Raw genomic sequence first — 19,439 nt, forward strand, 5'->3', positions numbered from 1 at the left:
TGCTTGCATGAATAAAGTATGAAACATGTATGGACACCCTCTGGAAGCTAGGGCAACAAACTTCAAACAAATGTTTTAAGTTCAGGGACTCCCTCATTTAAATATGCCATAATAATAATAATAATAATAATAATAATAATAATAACAACAACAATAATACCACCCATTTGTTAACCAGGGGGCATACAATCCCTTTTCAGAGGCAACCTAGGAGCAATATCTGGTTAACATATTTGTTCAAGATCCCATAGCAGGCAAATAAGAGATGATGGAATTAAAACTGGCACACAGGAACTACAGCTCACAGCCTTAACCCTCTGTCAGCTGCCAGACTTCATAAAGATAAAGATCATGGAAATGCAGCAAGGGAAGCAAAGTCAACAAGGTTAGGAAATGTTTTTTTACATCAGAACCAACAATTCCAAAAAAAAATGTATTACAAGTGTCACTGGTGTTTAATCTAAAAGTGCCTAGCACACAATTGTTAACTTTTTCTAAACTGATTAGCTCATTTAAGGATTTACAAACAGTAACCACTATTCAATATCTGCTGCAAATACTGTGTTAACAAAAAAAAAAACGTTAAGGTCTACATAAAATTTGTTTTTGGGTTTCACAAAACAACACAAATAAAAGGACATGCAGAGCTAAGTTCTTAGTTCTGGAAGTGGTGTCTTGGGGTGTTTAATTGTACAGTCATCTTTCTGACTTTGCTAGGTGTGCGAAAAGAAATCTGCTGAAGCAGATTTACCAGGTTGCAGAGCTGAAACAGATCTAATGCATTACTACAGTTTTGTGTTACTTACATTGCCAGACCTCCTGCAATATACAACAGCAAGGTTCAAAATGTGAATTTTAAATGCATTATCGTAATTTGAGCATATATAGGAGCACACATACAAAGTAAGAAAAAAAAAAAAAAGAAAAAGAAACTTGGAAATCCATCAGCTTTTACTCACAATTTTCATGTTCATTTTCTGAGTCCCAGTGGAAGGGGTAAGGAGTTGTTTAGAAATAGCTTCTCTCTGCGTTTGATTTGATGCACTCAGCACAGTGCGAGATCCATCTTCATTGATCACCATGGATGCACCAGGATGAATGTTTGGACCATTAATCACAGCCTGCCGAAGTTCTTGAACATTCCAAGGAGTTACAGGTTGAGGGTATGTCAGTTTGGTAGCAAACAACTGGAAACAAGAAAGTGAACATTTTAAAATGTAAAAAGGCATAAAATATACATGTATCTGTACAAAATATAATTTTGCAGTTTCCCAATGAAATCCATACATCAGTGTTACAGTATGTACGATTCACTGGACACTTTTTAATTCAAGTATAAAAATCTAAATTTTAATCAGTAACTCGAAGAATTCATACCAACTCAGTTTTCTACATATAAAGTTCCATAATCTCCATAAAGTGCCACAATGCAGGTGAAAAGTAACTACTGCGCAGATTCAGACCATTGGAAGAGAGTAGGTAAAAGGGTTAAAGCTATGAACTTCCACTGATCATTACTGGTCCAAACAAATGGTGCAACTCACATTCAGATGGGACTTTAAAGATATACTTACATATTACAAAGATGTGTTTCATGAAAATCTCAGGCTAAATTACTGTACAAATCCAATGTTACAGCTAAAACATTAACAAAATATGCCTTACTTTCTCTGGGAAGGAATACTTAAAAAAAAAAAAAAAAAAAAAAAAAAAATCCTGCCATTTTCGTACTTCTGTATTTTGTACAACCACCAGTCTTTTTATCAGTTAATGATGCAGAACATTTTTAAATATTCAAAAACAAAGAACTGTGTAAAACTAAAACTAGGCAGAAAAAAGTACTGTTACTTTTTTTTACATTAAAAAGTCACTACTTTTAAAAACAAACAGCTAAGATCCAAAATTCCAGCCCAAAACTACAAATGCTGTATGTTCATCTGTGCTACTGATGGTCTGGGTTTGGGCAATGGCTTCGGTTATTTAACAAGGAAGCACAATGGACAAATATGCCCCTTTAAAAGGGCGATCTAGAAGCACTGCCTGGTTAAGAGACTTGCTCAAAGTCGCACAGTGTGAAAAGGAAATTTGAGGGAATTAAAGCCAGGACATGCAGCACATAAACAACGTTAACCCTCTCAGCTAATCTACCAGAGAGCCTAGATATGGATGAGGAATTTCCCAGTGTAATGGTAGCAGTATCCTTTGCAGAAACCAAGGGGATGGTTAAGAGACAAAAACAGTGAATGATGACCACCTACTAACAAATCCCCAGCAAAGCATTATTAACCCAGCCATGTTTTCCTAAGGGGGTTGGGGGACAGAATAGCAAAGAAACAAGAAACCAAGCTACCTTGCAAAATTATCAGACAGCTTATCTTTTGGGTAACCAATAGGTTGGGTGGGCAACAGAAGAAACTGCCTTAACTACTGGAGAGAAGTGTGTGTGTGTGTGTGTGTGTGTGTGTGTGTGTGTGTGTGTGTGTGTGTGTGTGTGTGTGTGTGTGTGTGTTTACCATCCTCTGCTCCTAATGGAGCCAAAAGTCGTCAGCAAGTGTTCCTGTAAACCTTCTCCAAATCTCTAACAAGATGAAAGAAGGATTACGGAGTACTACTCAAACAAGAGACATTACTACGAACAAATTAGAAAGCTGTTGCACCTAGATTCCTATCCAAGTAATTTCCAACCCCAGCATCTAGTCATAGAATTAAATATAAATCAGCATCCCCAAACAGTGCTATATGAACAGGCAAAAATATGTAAAACAGTATGTGTAAGCTCTGAATATTACCAGAAAATAAGGGGGGAGGAAGAAGGAAGAACCAATGACTGAATTACTCCAACATCTACAATAACACGAAGTACTCTGAAACAACTCTGCTATGTTCATCATAAGAATCACTGCTGCAGTGCAGTCATAACATGAATGGGAAAGTACCAAGAACTGTAGGCCCATCACCTTGATGGTAGGTCACAATATGTCTTGTAATATTACAGTGGAGAAGTCACATCTGGCTTGGATATCCAACATGTAACACTTTCAGAAGACGTGAATAGAAGTCTAAGTAGGAGATACACAAAGAGTAAGGAAAATGCACTCCTGAGAGAGGTTGCTGTGGTGGCGGCAGCCATCTTCAAAGGTTGTGTTCTGACTTTCTCAGTTACAGCTTTGCCATGGTTAGTGTAATAGAAGCTGATACAACTGTCGAGTTGCTTGGAGACTGCCTGCTATGATACTGGTCTGCCACACCCAGAGGTAAGACAGATATTGATAGCTGCTCAGTCCATCTGCAGTCTTTTAGTCATGTTAGTATAGCCCTTGAGTTGTAAAGGGACATCCACAATAGACAGAATTCCCTCCTCCCTATTCCAAGGCTTGGAGTAAAATACTGGTTGCTCAACAGACTGATTCTGAGAAACCCCAAAGATCCCATTAAGGCAAGAAGGATGGATTCATCTTCAAATATTCTGTTCTTGTTATAAAATATATAAAGTTCTCTACACAATAAGGTCTACAACTTCAAAATCTTCCTGGCTGAAGTGAAGGCCACCAGAAACAGATTCCTCCAGGACAAGCATCTTAGAACAACTAAGCACATACAGTAGACTCCCTTATCTGGTCTCGCTGGCACAGGACCTTAGGCTGGATAAACAAATGTCTGGTTAATCAGAAAAAGTATACAAAATAGCATTTATAGGTTATAAATTAGCTAGAATAACATGACTTGTGTTAGTATGTATTTTTGTAATGAATATGAAGTCTAAAACTCAAATGTCTGTCATTCTGTTGTCTTTTGCTAGGCCTACGGTAGAAATTTGATGGCTGGTTAAAGAGAGACTGGATAAGAGGGATGCTACTGTATGTTCAAAAGGAGGAATGGTACGTTTACCAATTGCAAAACTGAAGTCCTACAATGGTGAGATTGGTTGTCTTGGCTGAAACAGAGGTGGGGGGGTCAGAGGTAAACAGTTTGAGATAGCAGACAGGTGCATCCAAACAGAATAAGCTAGACTCTGACTGAATTCATCTGATACATATTCTGTGAGTCGATGAAAAATGCAAGTTGTGCAAAACTGTTTTCCCCATTTACTGGATTTCTCTACATTTTAGTTTCTATTTATCACTGTTTGGTAACCAGCGTACAGGACTGATCCCATAAGACCTATTTTAACCACAGTGGAGGAAAACTGAAGAAATATGCACTCTATTCTAGAATTCAGAACAAGAAAATAAACCTTACTACAGACTTGTACAGTAATATATTGGTACACATTAGCATTTAAATAACTAACATTATCTACCATACATTAACAAACTTCATATTTTAAGTAATGGTGACCAAGTACAGTAGGTGGAATTAAAGTGGAAATGCAAAGTAAACATACCATAAAGTTTTATTTTCAGCTGCAAACCCAATTCTAGTTGATTAAAACTCAGTACAACATAAAGGAGATAAGTCAAAGAACTGCAGTAGCTGAACACATCTTTATCTCACACTAGAAGATATCAGTGATGGGGAGACAGTCGCATGTAGAGCAATACTTGACACTGTGAGATAGGTATGAGAAAAAAGCACAGAGATATGTAAACATAGCTGAAGGGGAAAAAGAAAGTTATTTAAAATTATTTTATTTTAAAATAACAGGTGGCTAGGAAAAGGAGAAGCAAGCAGCTTTATTAAGAGACAGCGGATGTTGAGATATAAATTCAAGATGGTTTACTCTTTCTGAAGAGTACAAGAAAGGCATCTCAGATTTTCAGGACAAATGAAGAAAACGTATGATCAGAAAAGATAGTGGTCCTCTGAAGTATGTGGGCATTACTAGACTGAGACTTGAGAAAGTAGGGAGCTACCCTGGAAGAAAGTCAAATTTAAACATTATACAAATCAGAAGTAATACAAGTTAGAAGTACAAGGTCAGTCGTACCACACTAAATTAAACACAGCTAAGAGACAAAAAATACTTCTCAGACTAATTCTGCACTAAGGCTTCATCGGCCTTAGTGCAGAGCCTGTCTGCTTGCCTGTTTATTTTCCGTCTTTTAGATATGTTCATTTTAATGTAGGGGAACCAGACAAAGTTATGTCTTACCATAATTTTCCATCTGTATTGTTGATCCTCGTTCAGTCATTACACCTGGGTTATCGGTTCCGACCTCGGAACCGAGCCGGCCATCTTCCAAGCTCGCGACAGCCACAAACTCTTGAGCTAAACTCTTACCCACAATTCCCCTCTCCCTGCTACCTCAGATTGAGTTTGCAAGTCAAAGGAAGTAGAGGCTACCTCTGGTCAAAGGACCTAACAAAACCGGATGATGCGATCCACTATAAGCCTCTGGAGGGGGAAGGAGGGAAGGTCGTAATGACTGAAAGAGGATCAACAATACAGATGGAATGTTATGTTAAGACATAACTTCTTTATCTGATATTGTTAATCCTCGTTCATTCCTTACGCCTGGGACAGAGTCCCCAGCTACCTTTATTCCTGGGAGGCTCTCATGGAAGGACATTCCTGAGCACCACTGAACCAAAGGACACTCTTCCTCTGGAGGCCAAATCCAATTTGTAATGACTGATGAAGGTATGGGGTCTAGCCCAAGTCACAGCTGCACAAATGTCAGGTAAAGAAGCTCTAGCATGAAAGGCAGCAGAAGTTACGACCAACCTAGTGGAATCAGCCGTTACGGCTGTAGTCAGAGGGATATTGTGAGTTTTGTAAATAAATGTTACGCAATCTTTTAACCATTTAGCCAATGTGACCTTAGAAACGGCACATCCAATTCTAGGACCAGAATAGGCCAGGAACAGCTAACCTGATTTATGAGAAGCCTTAGTTCTGTCCAGATAGAAACAAAGTTGCCTGTGAATGTCAAGGGTATGTAGGAAATACTCCTCTGTTTGAATGATTGGGAAAGAAAACTGGAAATTCAATTAATTGGTTAATGGACATTTCAGAGATTACTTTTGGCAGGAAGGAAGGATTAGTTCTCAATGACACTATATCTTTATGAAAGACTAAGTAAGGCTGTTTGATACATAGAGCTTGAAGTTCAGAGATACATCTGGCAGAAGTAATGGTGACCAAGAACAAAGTTTTCCAAGAAAGAAACTTGAGGTTGCATGAAAAAGCTGGTTCAAAAGGAGCCGTAGTCAACACTTGCAGGACTAAAGATGGATTTCATGGCTGGCTAGGTTCTCTAAAAGGGGGTTTCAAATTAATTACGCCTTTTAGAAAAGTCTTGCATAATTTGTGTGACATAAGAGAAGCATCATGGACACCACTGTGAAAATTAGATATCACGGCCAAATGAACTCGAATGGCAGAAGCAGATAGGCTGGATTGGAATAAACTGGACAGGTACTCCAGTACTACCGGCACTGGTGCTGAAAAAGGGTCTATCTCATTTTCCTTCAGGCAAATGGTAAACCTTTTCCACTTGCTGAGATAAGTAGTTCTGGTGGAAGACTTATGAGTTGCAATAAGAATGTCACGTACTGGGGAAGAAAGATCAGTCTGCCTGGCAATCACTGGAAGTGGAGGAACCAAGCTGTGTGCTTCAGGCTGTTCAGGTTGGGGTGAATCAGGTTCTGCAGATGAGAGATCAAATCCGGAACTGGATCGAGAATCCATGGCTGATCTAGCAGGTGAGGCCATAAGAAGGGGAACCAAATTTGCCGAGGCCAATATGGCGCAATGAGGATTATCTTGCTCTTCAACTGGCAGGCTTTCTTCAGGAACTGGGGAATGAGTGGGAGAGGGGGAAAGGCATAAAGCAGACCAGAGGGCCAATCGTGGACTAGAGCGTCCCTGTGTGACTGTCCCAAAGGGGGAATCAGGGCGAAGTAACTGCTGCACTTGTAGTTGGTTGGGGATGCAAAAAGGTTGCAGCAAGGAAAACCCCAGAGGCTGAAAATCTCCACCACTATAAGAGGATTCAGAAACCACTTGTGTGGTTGCAGAATGCACCTGCTCCATCTGTCTGCTATCATTCTGGAACTCCCGGGAATATGCATTGCTAAAAGAAAGCGGTTGGTAGCCATCACCCAGTGCCATATCCTCATGGCCTCCCGACAGAGTGGGCAGGATTTGGTTCAGCCTTGTTTGTTGATGTACCAGACAACAGCTATGTTGTCCAATTGTATTGCAATCGTCCCTGATGGAAGGAGGGGATAAAATGTTTGCAACGCTAGAAGCACCGCCCTCAGTTCTAGGACATTTATATGCAGATGAGCCTCTAGATCTGACCACGTGCCTTGGACAGTCTTCCCCTGAAAAAGCCCCCCCCAACCCTATCAGGGAGGTGTCCGTGGTCACTGTGGCTTTGGGCTGTTGGGGTGTGAAGGGGCGAGACCATTGCAACGGGTTCTGCGACATCCATCAAATCAAGTCTTGTTTGCATCTCTGAGTCACCTGAATCTGGGATGAGAGAGAAACTGAAAAGGGTACCACTGGGTGAGTAGTAACCATTGTAAAAGCCTCATGTGAAACCACGTGAGGGGGACAATGGTGACGGAAGCTGCCATGGAACCCAACAGCTGGAGAACAGAATGTACTGGCGATCTTTCCCTTGAGAGGATGGGTATGAGTTGTTGTTTTATCCTTAAAATTCTGTGGTCTGGAATTGATGCCATGCAGTTCTTTGTATCCAACAGGACCCCAATTAATTCTATGGATTGGGATGGGGATAGCTTGGATTTTTGCCAGTTTATAGTTATGCCTAACCTTTCTGCAGTGTGAAGAGAGCATGCCAAAGCTTTTTCCAATAGATGTCTGGTGGGGGCGGTGATGAGCCGGTCGTCTAGGTATGGAAACACCCAGAATCCTTGCAGTCGCAGGTGAGCTGCGATGACTGCCATGCACTTGGTGAACACTCTGGGGGCTGTAGGGAGTCTAAAGGGCAGTACTCTGAAGTGGTAAGGACTGGCTTCCGCACAGAAGTGAATGAATCTTCTCGATGGTCTGTCCACCTTTATGTGGTAGTACACATCTTGAAGATCTACAGAGCACATCCAATCGCCTGCCTTCAGGAGTGGGAGGATAGACTGTATTGTGACCATCTGGAATTTCTGTACTTCTACGAATTTGTTTAGTACACCGAGATCCAAAATTGGTCTCCAGTCCCCGATCTTTTTTGGCACTAAAAATAATCTCGAGTAGAATCCAGAACCTATTTGGTCTGGTGGGATTATATGGATGACACTTTTTCTTAGCAGCTTTGAAATCTCTAATGCTGCTTCTACCCACCAACTGGGTGGAACGTCAGGTAAGCTCCTTAGTGGGGGTGGAACAAAGATCAAAGGGAATATGATAACCTCTGATTATTATCTCTCGTACCTAAGAATCGGTGGTAATGGTTAGCCAGGCAGAAGGGTACAAAGAGAAACGACCCCCAACCGCTTCCAGAGGAAAGCAGTTGGGCTGCTCTTCAGGAGCGCTGGTAGGACTGGCCAGAGAAAGAATCTCTGGAACCCTGGTTACACAGACCTCTTCTGCCCTGAAAGGGGAGTCTTCCATACGAGTTCCCCCCTCTGCCTCTAGGGGAAAACTCTGCTCATATGTCATAGAAAGAACCCTGAGACTTTTTGTGCCACATCTTCCCACTCTTCTGGTTTCTGGAGAAAGCCCATTGAGGGGAAGAATAGCGGACACCCACAGCAGAAAGGGTCTTACCGTCCTGTTCACACCTAGCCAGTGTGTCTATAACCTTGGGTCCAAAAAGCAAAGAGGCTTCAATGGGACCATTCAGAAAGGAAGCCTTGAAAGGTTCCGAGAAATCACACATGCGCATCCAGGAATGCCATCTCATGACTATGCCTGCACCTGCTGCTCTAGCTACTCCTTCTGATGCATGAGAAATCAGACGCATGAAGGAGTTAGAAATCTATTCAAGGGTGGCTCACTGTGAGGCCACTTTGTCCCGGACCTCAGACACTGCTCCGGCCAAGGTTTCAGAGAGCACATAAATGAAGTCTCTTTGAAACATGGTAAAATGTGCCACACAATTCAGGGACCTGACTGCAAAGGTCGCTGATGCAAAGGTACGCTTCCCTAATCTGTCCAGCGCCCCGTACTCTGTTAGGCGAGTGGACAGTCTGGCTTTCTTCTGCCAGATCCTTCTTTGTTGAGGCCGCCACCACCAAGGCATCTACAGGAAGACCTTTAGACCAGTGAGGCTCACTATCTGGAGGGGACAGGATTTTATCTGGCCTGCAGGGAATGGTATCAACGGCGTCAGGATCCTTCCAAGCATGCTGCACGACGAGCCGGACAAGGTCGTCGGCAGGTGGAGTAACCCAAGAGGTAGGGGGCCGGTCACAAAAGGCCTGCAGGAACACAGACTCTTCAGAGGTCGGGTTAGAGGGCCACCAATCACCTCTCTGCTTAAGTATTTCGAGGATACCTCCAAAGGATACCTCAGAGGGTGACCGAGGGGACCCTTCCCCATCATCACAGTCTGTCTTCCGTGAGGGACTCTTCTAGGGAGTCCACGTGTTTCCTCTTACACAAACTCTTGCGATCAACTTCCTTGGGGGGGAATCTGGGGAAGACAGCTCAAGGGGTGCCTCCAGTGGGAGTGTGTCCTGAGGCCCTTGCACCTGGTGTTCACCAGAGGTGTCTTGTGTAAACTGCAGTCCAGTGGAGGACGGGGGCACTAACAGTACAGGATCGCCAACAGATGCGAGAGCCTTCTCCACGAGTTGGAAGGCTGGTCCACCAGAGGAGGTCACACCCTGCTCAAGTAAATCAGCCCACCGACTCGGAGTCCCTGGATGGCTGTGAAAAACAGGAGTACGTATTCCACAGCTAGCATCCAGAGCAGTGACTGGAGTGACAAGTCTCTCCTGCCACAAAGGCACTGCGAGACTCCTTAGTGAGGTCCATGAAAGGAGCCGAAGTGAGGGAAGTCTGTGCTACAGCAGGGGGCTTCAAAGGCAATGAAGGAGGAGAATATGTGGGGGTCCTTGGAGAAAGGTGATCACCTCCAAAGGAAGAGTAGTTCCTGGAGGGTTGGATACCTCTGGCCAAAAGCAAATGATCCACAAGGCACACCACATCATGCTCAGAGAGGCTTCTAGTGGATCTCACAAACGAAGCTGAAGGGGAGTCAGGTCTATTCAAGTATGCAGGAAACTCGGTGCCCACAAAGGGTTCTTTAGATGGTGCTAAAAAAGGTGTCTGCACCGAAAACGAGCCATAAGGGCTTGTACTACTGGTGTCTGCACCGAGGAGATCATCGGTGCCAAAGGCAAGGTCTACACAGACGAGGTCGGTGCCTAAGTGGTAGTTGGCACTATGGTAGGTGCCGACGCGGAAAACGAGGTAGTCAGTACTGAGAGAATAGTCGGTGCCATGAAAATAGTCAGAGTCGAAGCAGAAGCTGGCGTTGGAACTGTCATCGGCGACGGAAAGGTCAGCATTGATGAAAAGGTCAGTGCTGATAAGGAAGTCTGAACCGAGGCGCCCCTCAGTTCCAATGAGTTATAGGGCACAAAACTTGGTGCCGAAGATCTAGGCACCGAAAGCCTCGGGGCCGAAGAAGCCAAATCCGAACTAGAAAGTTTGGCCTTCTTAGGTCTCGGTTCCTGGTTGTCCCCAGCAGGAGACAACGGGAAAGACTTGGCCTTCTTGTGTTCATCTCTTTTCTTATGGGAACTAGGAGGGGTTGAAGCCTCTGCCCCAGAAATAGCCTCTGAAAAGGAAGATTTAAGTAGTCCCTTTAAAATCAACTTATTTTTCCTTTCCACTAAAGTCCTGTTAGAGAAATTAGCACAAATCCCACAAGGCAGGTCAACAGTTAAGTGAGGCACACTCAAACAGTAAACACACAACGCATGTGCATCCAAAATACGCAATTTATTCCCACAATCCACACATCTTTTAAATCCCGGGCTACCTTTGTTCTCTGCCATCATAGGAGGAAGAAAGAAAAGGAAGGAAGAAGGTACCAACAATGGTACAAGAAATACCCAAAGGTAAAACAGGAAAGAATTTACCAGTGATGGCAAAGGAGTTACCTCACTGTAAGCAGGAAGAAGGGCTAGAAAGAAAACCAAAAAGGAGTTTCCAGATGTGATAGGGTAAGAGACAACTATTCAACAAATTTAGAACAGAGAATAACTGCAACATGATAAAGTATTATCAAAGAGATTTACTTAGCTCAAGAGATGTGGCTTGACATGACTGAATGGCGATGTGGCAAACGAAATCTGGGGTAACAAGGAGAGGGGAATTGTGGGTAAGAGTTTAGCTCAAGAGTCTGTGGCTGTCGCGAGCTTGGAAGATGGCTGGCTCAGTTCTGAGGTCGGAACCGATAACCCAGGCATAAAGAATGAACGAGGATTAACAATATCAGATGTTAAGGAATGTTCATGATGCTAGTTTTTATGGAATACCCCTTATGTTAGTGTCTTACCAGGAACCCCGCATCTTGCTTTTGGATTTTAAACTTTTTTTCTCTCAAATACCAAGGAAGAAAAACAATCCCATTTGGATACGCATAACTTTCTGGTCTTTGCTCTTCTTGCCTCTTGAAAGAGGAGAACCAATTCAAAGAAAAGTGGCTGTCAGGAACCAGCCTGAAATCTTCTAATTCATAAAGCTCAGACTGAAGTACTGAATATTTAAGATCTTCAAAGATATGATAGTACTGAACTGCAAAGCTTGGAGCCCTCTGGAGTTCCACCACAGAGAGGGCTTGCATTAGGTAGTCATCCCAGTTGGGGTACATGTGTATCCTTTCAATCGGATGTGAACAAAACTGGAGGCATACATTTAGTGAAGACCCTCAGAGAAAAAGGGCAAAAATGTAAACTGATAGTGTGAGTACTCCATTATGAAACTGAGGAACTAACTGTGTATATTGTACCAATGTTATCAGATGAGAGAAGGCCTGCTCATTGACCTATGTCACTTGTAGCCTTGAAAGAACTTCTCTATCTTTCCAGGGCTGTTACTTGCTTTTAAGTGGCCAGGTCTTAAGAGGAATAGTTCCTGAGGGTAAGGGAGGGCTCTTGACTGACTGCATAATCTTGCTCTTCTCCTCGAGTGTCCTGAATATCTTTTGAGATAGGGTTCAATGCAGGCACAGAGAAGCCGGCCCTTAACATCCTAGAGCAAGATTTGATATATATAACTAAGTATGATTAAGGCAGCAGGCCTACAACGTAAACTGATTGCATCATATCTACATATTATTAATTTTCTCCATCATAGTCACTGTACATGAAAGTCTGGAAATCTTGCCCCTTAAGGACACAACGTGAGTTCCCTGGGCTATTTCCTCAAGCTGCCGCATAACATCCCCCTGGTATCGAACCATGTGGGGTTAAAAGATGATGGTCCTGATCTCCAGAGCGGAAGAAATATATAGTTTTCTTGCCCAAATCGGTCCAGGATTTTACTTTCTTGCTACAAAGCAAGGTATTTAACACAGGGAGTATCTTGAAACTCCCAGCTACTACCATGGGCACAACTGCAGGAGTTTTAAATGCACTGGAACTGAGACAGAACAACATAAAATTTGCCCCTTCAAGTCAGGGTGGGGAGTGGCCAGGGCTGGAGTCTTGCAAAGGAAATCATGCCCAAGTATTCCCTTGAATCCATGAAAGCCTGTATTACAGGGGCAATGGTTTGGCGAGTTCAATCCTTAGCAATTCAAAGTACATCTCATGGGTGGGTGATAATTCTCTATCCACCTAATTTAAAATGTTCCATTATGGTTATCATCAAAAGAAACATCAAGTGGGAAGCATGAGGAAATATTACTGTGTGTCAAAAATGAGTGAATCTAGTATGAGTAATATTGATACTCTTCATCCCATCTGATTCATGGTGCTTCTGGAGAACAGGCCCCTTTTCTCTTTAATCCCCCAGTTCTTTTTGCACACTGCTACTGCTATAACTGGGCTCCTCTACTGCTATACTCAGCAGTTCCCCACAGAGGGATGGCCCACTAGTGTGAACCATGCTAGGAAGGAGCCCTATTCGTGGAAGCTAAGTATCCGTGTGTATGTTGTCAGGGATGAGAGCCAGTAACAGACTGCCGTGAAGGATAAGCCAGGTGAGGACACATCATATTAAGACTCTTAAGTTATTGTACTGCTTAGCCTTACCTCACACTGACAATTTGGGCTGAATTAGGTGGGGAGGCAATAGTGCTGTGAAAGATCTTCCAGTCTCACCTAAATACCACCTCAAGTCTCCTTGAAAAGACATCACTAACCTACTCCACAAAGGATAAATTAAAACAAACACGTACACACACCAGCCCCTTACTCTGACTACCAGAAAAGTTGGGAGTTCACAAAATGAACACATACATACACACACACATACATACACAAAGAAAGAGACAAAGAAAATTATATATACACACACATTTATTTCCTGATCACCTGTTTTATCCTTAGTTTAGAGGACTGTCATTCCCAGTAGTTCACAGGCACAAAGGACTGAAACTCATTCTGGATAGAGTGCCAGTCTATCACAGAACATGCACTCGGCTAGAAACTACATCCTCCCCAAAAGGCAATCTGATAGACTGGTAAACCACTTAGTGCAAGCAATTAGGAGGTGGCAAGAAACCAAAGCACCATAAGAAAATCCATGCAGACTCAGGCAAGACAAGAAGACTCTGTGCTGAAGGCAAGCCAGCCAACAAATGAAGTGGGGGACATTTTGCTGTGAGATGGCGCTGGTACTTGTTGTTCACTCTGCCACTACACAGACAATTACAATACCTGGATGCCAGCAAGGAAGACATTTGGAGAATGCAACAGAAAAACAACTTAAAAAACGGGGAAGAAAACAAATCTACCTGGAAAGAATATTGTAGCTGTTCAGCAAAAAGCCATCCATGTTGTAGCTTTGGTACAGGAGATGGCTTTTCAGTAATTTCCAGGAAAAATAAATGAAATGCACTTAAGAGGTGCTTAAAATAAGTGAAACACCTAAACAACATCTACTGTCAAACAGCAGACTGGAAAAATATAGGAAACTTTTACTAAGTAGTCAGATGAGTTATTAAAACTGGAAAAATCAAAGGCTGAAATAAAGAAAAAGCTGACTGAGCATGAGACTTTTCAAGAAGAGTGGTTTCAAGAAAAACAGTAGAGCTAGAAGGCAGACCATGGAATGAAACCATGAGATTTTCTGCCATATCACAAAACCTGGAAGGAACAAACTCTATTAATTTTAAAAAATACACACAAGCAACTAAACTAGTATTCCACAACAGGATTTGTTAATCGAAAGTGGACATTCTGTGTATTCCCCAAACCTGGCCCTAAAAAAGCAGATTAAATTTATGTTAGTAAATATATAGCCATGCCAGCAATAAGAGTTGTTCTTGAAACCGTGGGAGAAAGGAAAAGTATTAAAAATTGGATACAACATAATATTTGTGAAAAAAAAATATTTACTTTGCACCGTGCATGACAGAAGAAAGTTTTTCCCAGCAATGAGGGAGGCAGGTGTGACATTCAAACTGCTGTCATCTAGTAGTTTTCAGAATATATTTTCCTACAGGATCAAAGGCATTTATGGATGCAGAAAAGGCAAAGGAGGAAAAAAGAAGTTTAGCCAACAATGGATGAGCAAGCAAGCAGAAGGGAACTTTGATCGACTTTTACAGCTACTATCTTGCAATATTTTATATGTCCTATTAATTATCCCTTTTTAATAGGAACTTCCCTTCTAGACTCAACTAAAAGAGCTTGCACCTCCCCTATCCCTTTTCCTTTGCCTATACCCTATTAGTCCCTGGTAGGGAAGGTAGTCTCCAACCTGTAGTAGGGATGGTAGTCTATAACCTGCAGTCAGCTGGTGCAGCACAAGAGGCAAGATAAATTAACATTTTGTTTGTCAAGATGGAACTACTTTGCCAAGGTATAATTCTTCTAAACCCAGTGTGGTTTCCCCAGGCAAAGCCTTCAATGGGGAACCAGAAAGATTTAAGAAACAGGTCATTAAAAGCTCTGAGGTTTGGCCCTGCTGCAACTGCTGACAATGCAATAAGTACAGTTGTGTACACTTACCATAAATGTAGACATTCTACTGTATTCACTGTTGCAGTCATCACATTTGGGTTATCCTACCAGGGGTAGCCCTCAGTCGGCCCGAATACTAGAGACTTAGTATTTCTGTGTCGGTTGCTATCGCTCCAGGACTGACCATCAGGTAGTCAGTGGTATAAAATCAGGCAGCCGACACCATTACATTAGTTTTTCTTGCCACAACTGTCATGAGTCCCCAAACAGGGAGCTAGGTTATGGTGGAAGAACACCACCAGTAGAAAGTAAATACCAAAAATTCCCTGTAAGGAGAGAGGAAGAAAGAGAGAGAGAGAGACAGACAAGGGGAATGGAAGGGGGAGAAACATGACTGCAACAGTGAATACACTCGAACATCTACATTTATACTAATTGTACATAACTGTACTATGTTCTTCATGTTTCACTGTTGCAGTCATCACATTTGGGTTGATTCCCAAAGCTGAAGAAAAGGGTGGAAGCAGTCAAGACGACTGGGGGCTGGCTAGGATGCCCTGCAAGACTACAGTGGTAAAGCCTGCCCTGGATTTGGAGAAGATAGACGGGTGGTAATGCTTGGTGAAGGTATATACACAAGTCCATGTTGCAGCCTCCAGGATGTCCCTAGTGGGGACCCCTCTGAGAAAAGCTGCAGAGGTGGAGGTTGCCCTCATGGAATGTGTCCTGACCACCTTTGGGGGCGGTTTCCCATGCTGTTTGTAGCAGAAATGGATGCAGTGTGCTATCCATTTGGAGATTGACTGTTTGGATATGGCCTTCCCTCTGACCCTGTTTCGAAGCTGACTATCAATTGGTCAGTTTTTCTAAAATATTTAGTCCTATCCAGATAGAATCTGAGCTGTATGTGGACATCTAGAGTGCAGAATCCGTTCCCCTTGTTTTGTGGGTTGGGGAAAAAGGTGGGCAAATGAATGGATTGGTTGACAGCCACACTGGACACCACTTTAGGCATGAACGATGGGTTAGTCCTGAGGGAGACCTTGTCAGCATAGAAAATGATGAAGGGCTCTATAGCCATCAGTGCTTGTAACTCTTCTAGATGAAATGATGGCCAGAAGTAAGGCTGTTTTCCAAGAGAGGAATTTTAACTCTGCTGAAGCTGCATAGGGTGAGGTTTTCCAACACAAAGTAAAGGTCCCAAGCTGGGGTAGGAGCTCTTCTGGGTGGCCTTAAGTTGTTAGCTCCTCTTAGGAACTGCTTGATGATAGGGTGCGAGAAGAGAGGTGGCTCTGTGCTGTAATAAGCAGAGATGGCAAAGGCATGAATTTTAATGGATGAGAAGGACAGACCCCTGTGTAGTAGGTCTGCTTGTTAATCCAGGATGAGAGGTAGGAAGGGCTGTGCTGTTTCGGCTCCCTTAGCCTGGATCCAGGTGCAAAATCTTTTCCACTTGTCAGCATAGGAGTTTCTAGTGCTTGGGTATCTGGTCTCACTTATAACATCTATGACTTGTTTGCTTAGGCTGGCAGCTTGAGGAGAGGTCACGGAATAAGCCAGGCTGCCAGGCTGAGTGTCTGCAATTGGGGATGCATGAATTCTCTATTCTTCTGTGTCAGGAGTGTTGGGATCTGAGGTAGATGCCATGGTGGCAGGGGTGACTGGCTGCACAGCAATGGGTACCAGTGCTGGCATGGCCAGTCTGGGGCAATCAGGATTGCCCTCGGTTTTTCCTCCCTTATTTTGAGCAGTACCCTTAAAATGAGTGGTAAAGCGGGAAATGCATAGACCGAGAGGTTTACCCACTGGAAGTATAGAGCATCCACTTTCCAGGCCTTGCTGTGAGATTTCCTAGTGCAGAATTTGCTGATGATTGGAGTGGGAGGCAAAGAGGTCTACCTTTGAGGTGCCCCATTTCTGGGTTACAAGGGTGAAGGTTCTGTGGTCTAGCTGCCACTCATGTGGGTCTAGCAGGTTTCTGCTTAAGTTGTCTGCCAGAGAGTTTAGGGAGCCTGGCAGGAACTGTGCTTGCAAAAGTAGATGCATGGCTGAAACAGTGTGCCAGAGCGTCATGGTGAGTCTGCATAGAGGATAAGAGAGTCCCTCCCAGCTTGTTGATGTACCACATCACTGTGGTGTTGTATGTTTTGATCAGTAGAGGGCCCGGGGAGAGTAGGGGTCTGAAAGTTGTCAGGGCGTGCTGAACAGCTAGCATCTCTTTTTGGTTGATGTGCAGATGTATTTGATTTGGGCTCCAATGGCCCTGAATGCACCTGCCATCCAGGTGTAAGTCTGATGCATCTGTTGTGAGGGTCTGGGTGGCATGAGGTTGTGAGAAGGGATGTCCCTTGCTGTGGTTGCAGGCTGCTGCCCACCAAAGAAAATCTTTCCTTAGACAATGTATCATTGGTAAGATAGCTTCCAGGTCTTAAGAGTGTTGGCACCAAAGGCTTTTTAGGTACCATTGTAGTTTCCTCATATGCAGTCTGGCATATGGAATGAGTAGAATGCAGGAGGCCATGAACCCTAGAGCTTGCAGAACTTGCCTTGCAGATAACTGGGTTCAGGTGGCTAGTTGAGAGAAGTAGCTTGTCAGGTAGGCTTGTTTTTCTGGAGTAAGGAATGCCATCTGGGATGCTGTGTTCACGCTTGCTCCCAGGAATACAGTTTTTTGTGTGGGGACTAGTTTTGATTTCTTTTCGTTGACAGTTTACCCCAGGGAGGTCAGTAAGTCCTTTACAAATGTTAGATGCTGTTTAACAGCTTTTCCTGACTGTCTGCCTGAATCAGGCAATCGTCTAGGTAGGGGTAAATTTGAATATTTCTTTGTTTGCAAAAAGCAATGGCTGGAGCCAGGCATTTTGTGAAAATTCTGGGAGCAGCAGATAAGCCAAAGGGAAGTGCAGAGAACTGAAAGTGCAGAGATCCTGCCCTGAAAGAGAACTGAAAGTGCAGAGATCCTGCCCTGAAACGTAGACATTTCCTGCAAGATTCCCTGATTGGGATGTGGAGATAGGCCTCTTTTAGGTCTAATGTGACTAACCAAGCATCCTTGGACAGCACAGGAAGAAGCTGCCGGAGGGTAAGCATTTTGAATTTGGTATCACCAGAAATGTGTTTAGAATAGAAAAATTGAGGATAGGGCGCCAGGTGCCCTCTTTTCTGGGTACCAGGAAGAGTCTGGAATAGAAACCTTGGCCTATCTGGTCTGCAGGAACATGTTGTATTGCCCTCATGGAGAGCAGGGAAAGGACTTGCTTTCTGGCCTCTGTCCACTGATTTGGAGGAAGATCTAGGAACTCTTTTGGGGTTGGCAAGATCTAGGAACCCTTTTGGGGTTGGCAGACTGTGAAAATAAAATCTGTATCCCTGGGACACTATGTTGAGGACCCATCGGTCGTTTGTAATAGAGGGCCAGTTGTTTGCATGGAAGGAGAGTCTTCTTTTCACTCTGTAACTCACTGCTCTATCATAATCATCCCTCCCAACTGTCCACATTTTCAGAGAATGTCCAGATTTTTGCCCTCATATTTTTATCTGTTCCTTATAATATCTGTGGTTTCCTGGCAAATGATTGAGAATTGAAGTCACTAAATAATGATGCACATTTGTGTTTAGACTTCAAATACTCCAGGAAATGCATGCTACTGCAAAACCTGTTATTCTGGCAACCTTCTAAGTCTATAAGAACAATATTTAAAATCTGTCCCTATTTTTGGGCCTTTGTTATTCCCCATTTTAAACTTTTTCCTGACTTCCAGTACCAAGAAGTTGAGAGGTATGATTAAATTCCCTGAAAATGTTAACTACGAACACAAAAAAGACATACAATCTTTTATACATGGGTATCAAATACAGACATTCAAAGGTCTTTCAATGTCACAATATAACATTATCCATTACATTTACTTTCCACTAGGCATACACGATTGCTCAGGATGCAGAATGCAGTACCAATCCAGCAAAATATCTTTATCAAACTATTATATCAAAAGTAAAATCATATATATTTCTCAGGAGAAAGTTTTTTTTTTCCAGCTGTAACATGCCATGGATTATATTCCAAGGGCAGAAGCAGACAAAGCATTGAGAGAGCATTTAAATATTTAAGTGAAAAATTTTAGTCTTCAGTGTCTTTTGTACCTCTGTGTTCTAGTATAACTTCCTGCAAATTCTACTTCTTGCTCTCTAAGTGAATAGCTATATGGCCTTTTACACGCAAGTTCTAAAGTTGGGGTGTACAGGCCTTTAACTGTCACCATATGACTTTTAGGACTATAACTGATGTATATGGCATTTGTTTAGGCTACAAAATGCAGAAAGCAGCAACATGGATAGAAATTATTTTCAATAAATTATCACAGCAGGGGCACTAAGACTAGTACATTTTGTCACAAGAATTTTTTTTATTTGGAACAAATTCCATGGTCTAAAGCAGCAAGACTGTCGGG

General features: G+C 42.9%; 1 protein-coding gene across 1 annotated transcript in view; it reads right to left on the minus strand.

The window, feature by feature from the left end:
• The window catches only part of POLR1A (RNA polymerase I subunit A), a 2,269,619-nt gene that overhangs the window by 1,471,962 nt on the left and 778,218 nt on the right, over window positions 1-19,439 (minus strand). The window contains exon 12 of the mRNA XM_044062330.1: window positions 960-1,187. Coding sequence (XP_043918265.1) covers window positions 960-1,187 — 228 coding nt within the window. The remainder of the gene's footprint in view (window positions 1-959; window positions 1,188-19,439) is intronic.

Source organism: Protopterus annectens, chromosome 2.part1 (assembly GCF_019279795.1).
Source record: "Protopterus annectens isolate FY-2018-M chromosome 2.part1, PAN1.0, whole genome shotgun sequence".
Lineage (NCBI taxonomy): Eukaryota > Metazoa > Chordata > Ceratodontiformes > Protopteridae > Protopterus > Protopterus annectens.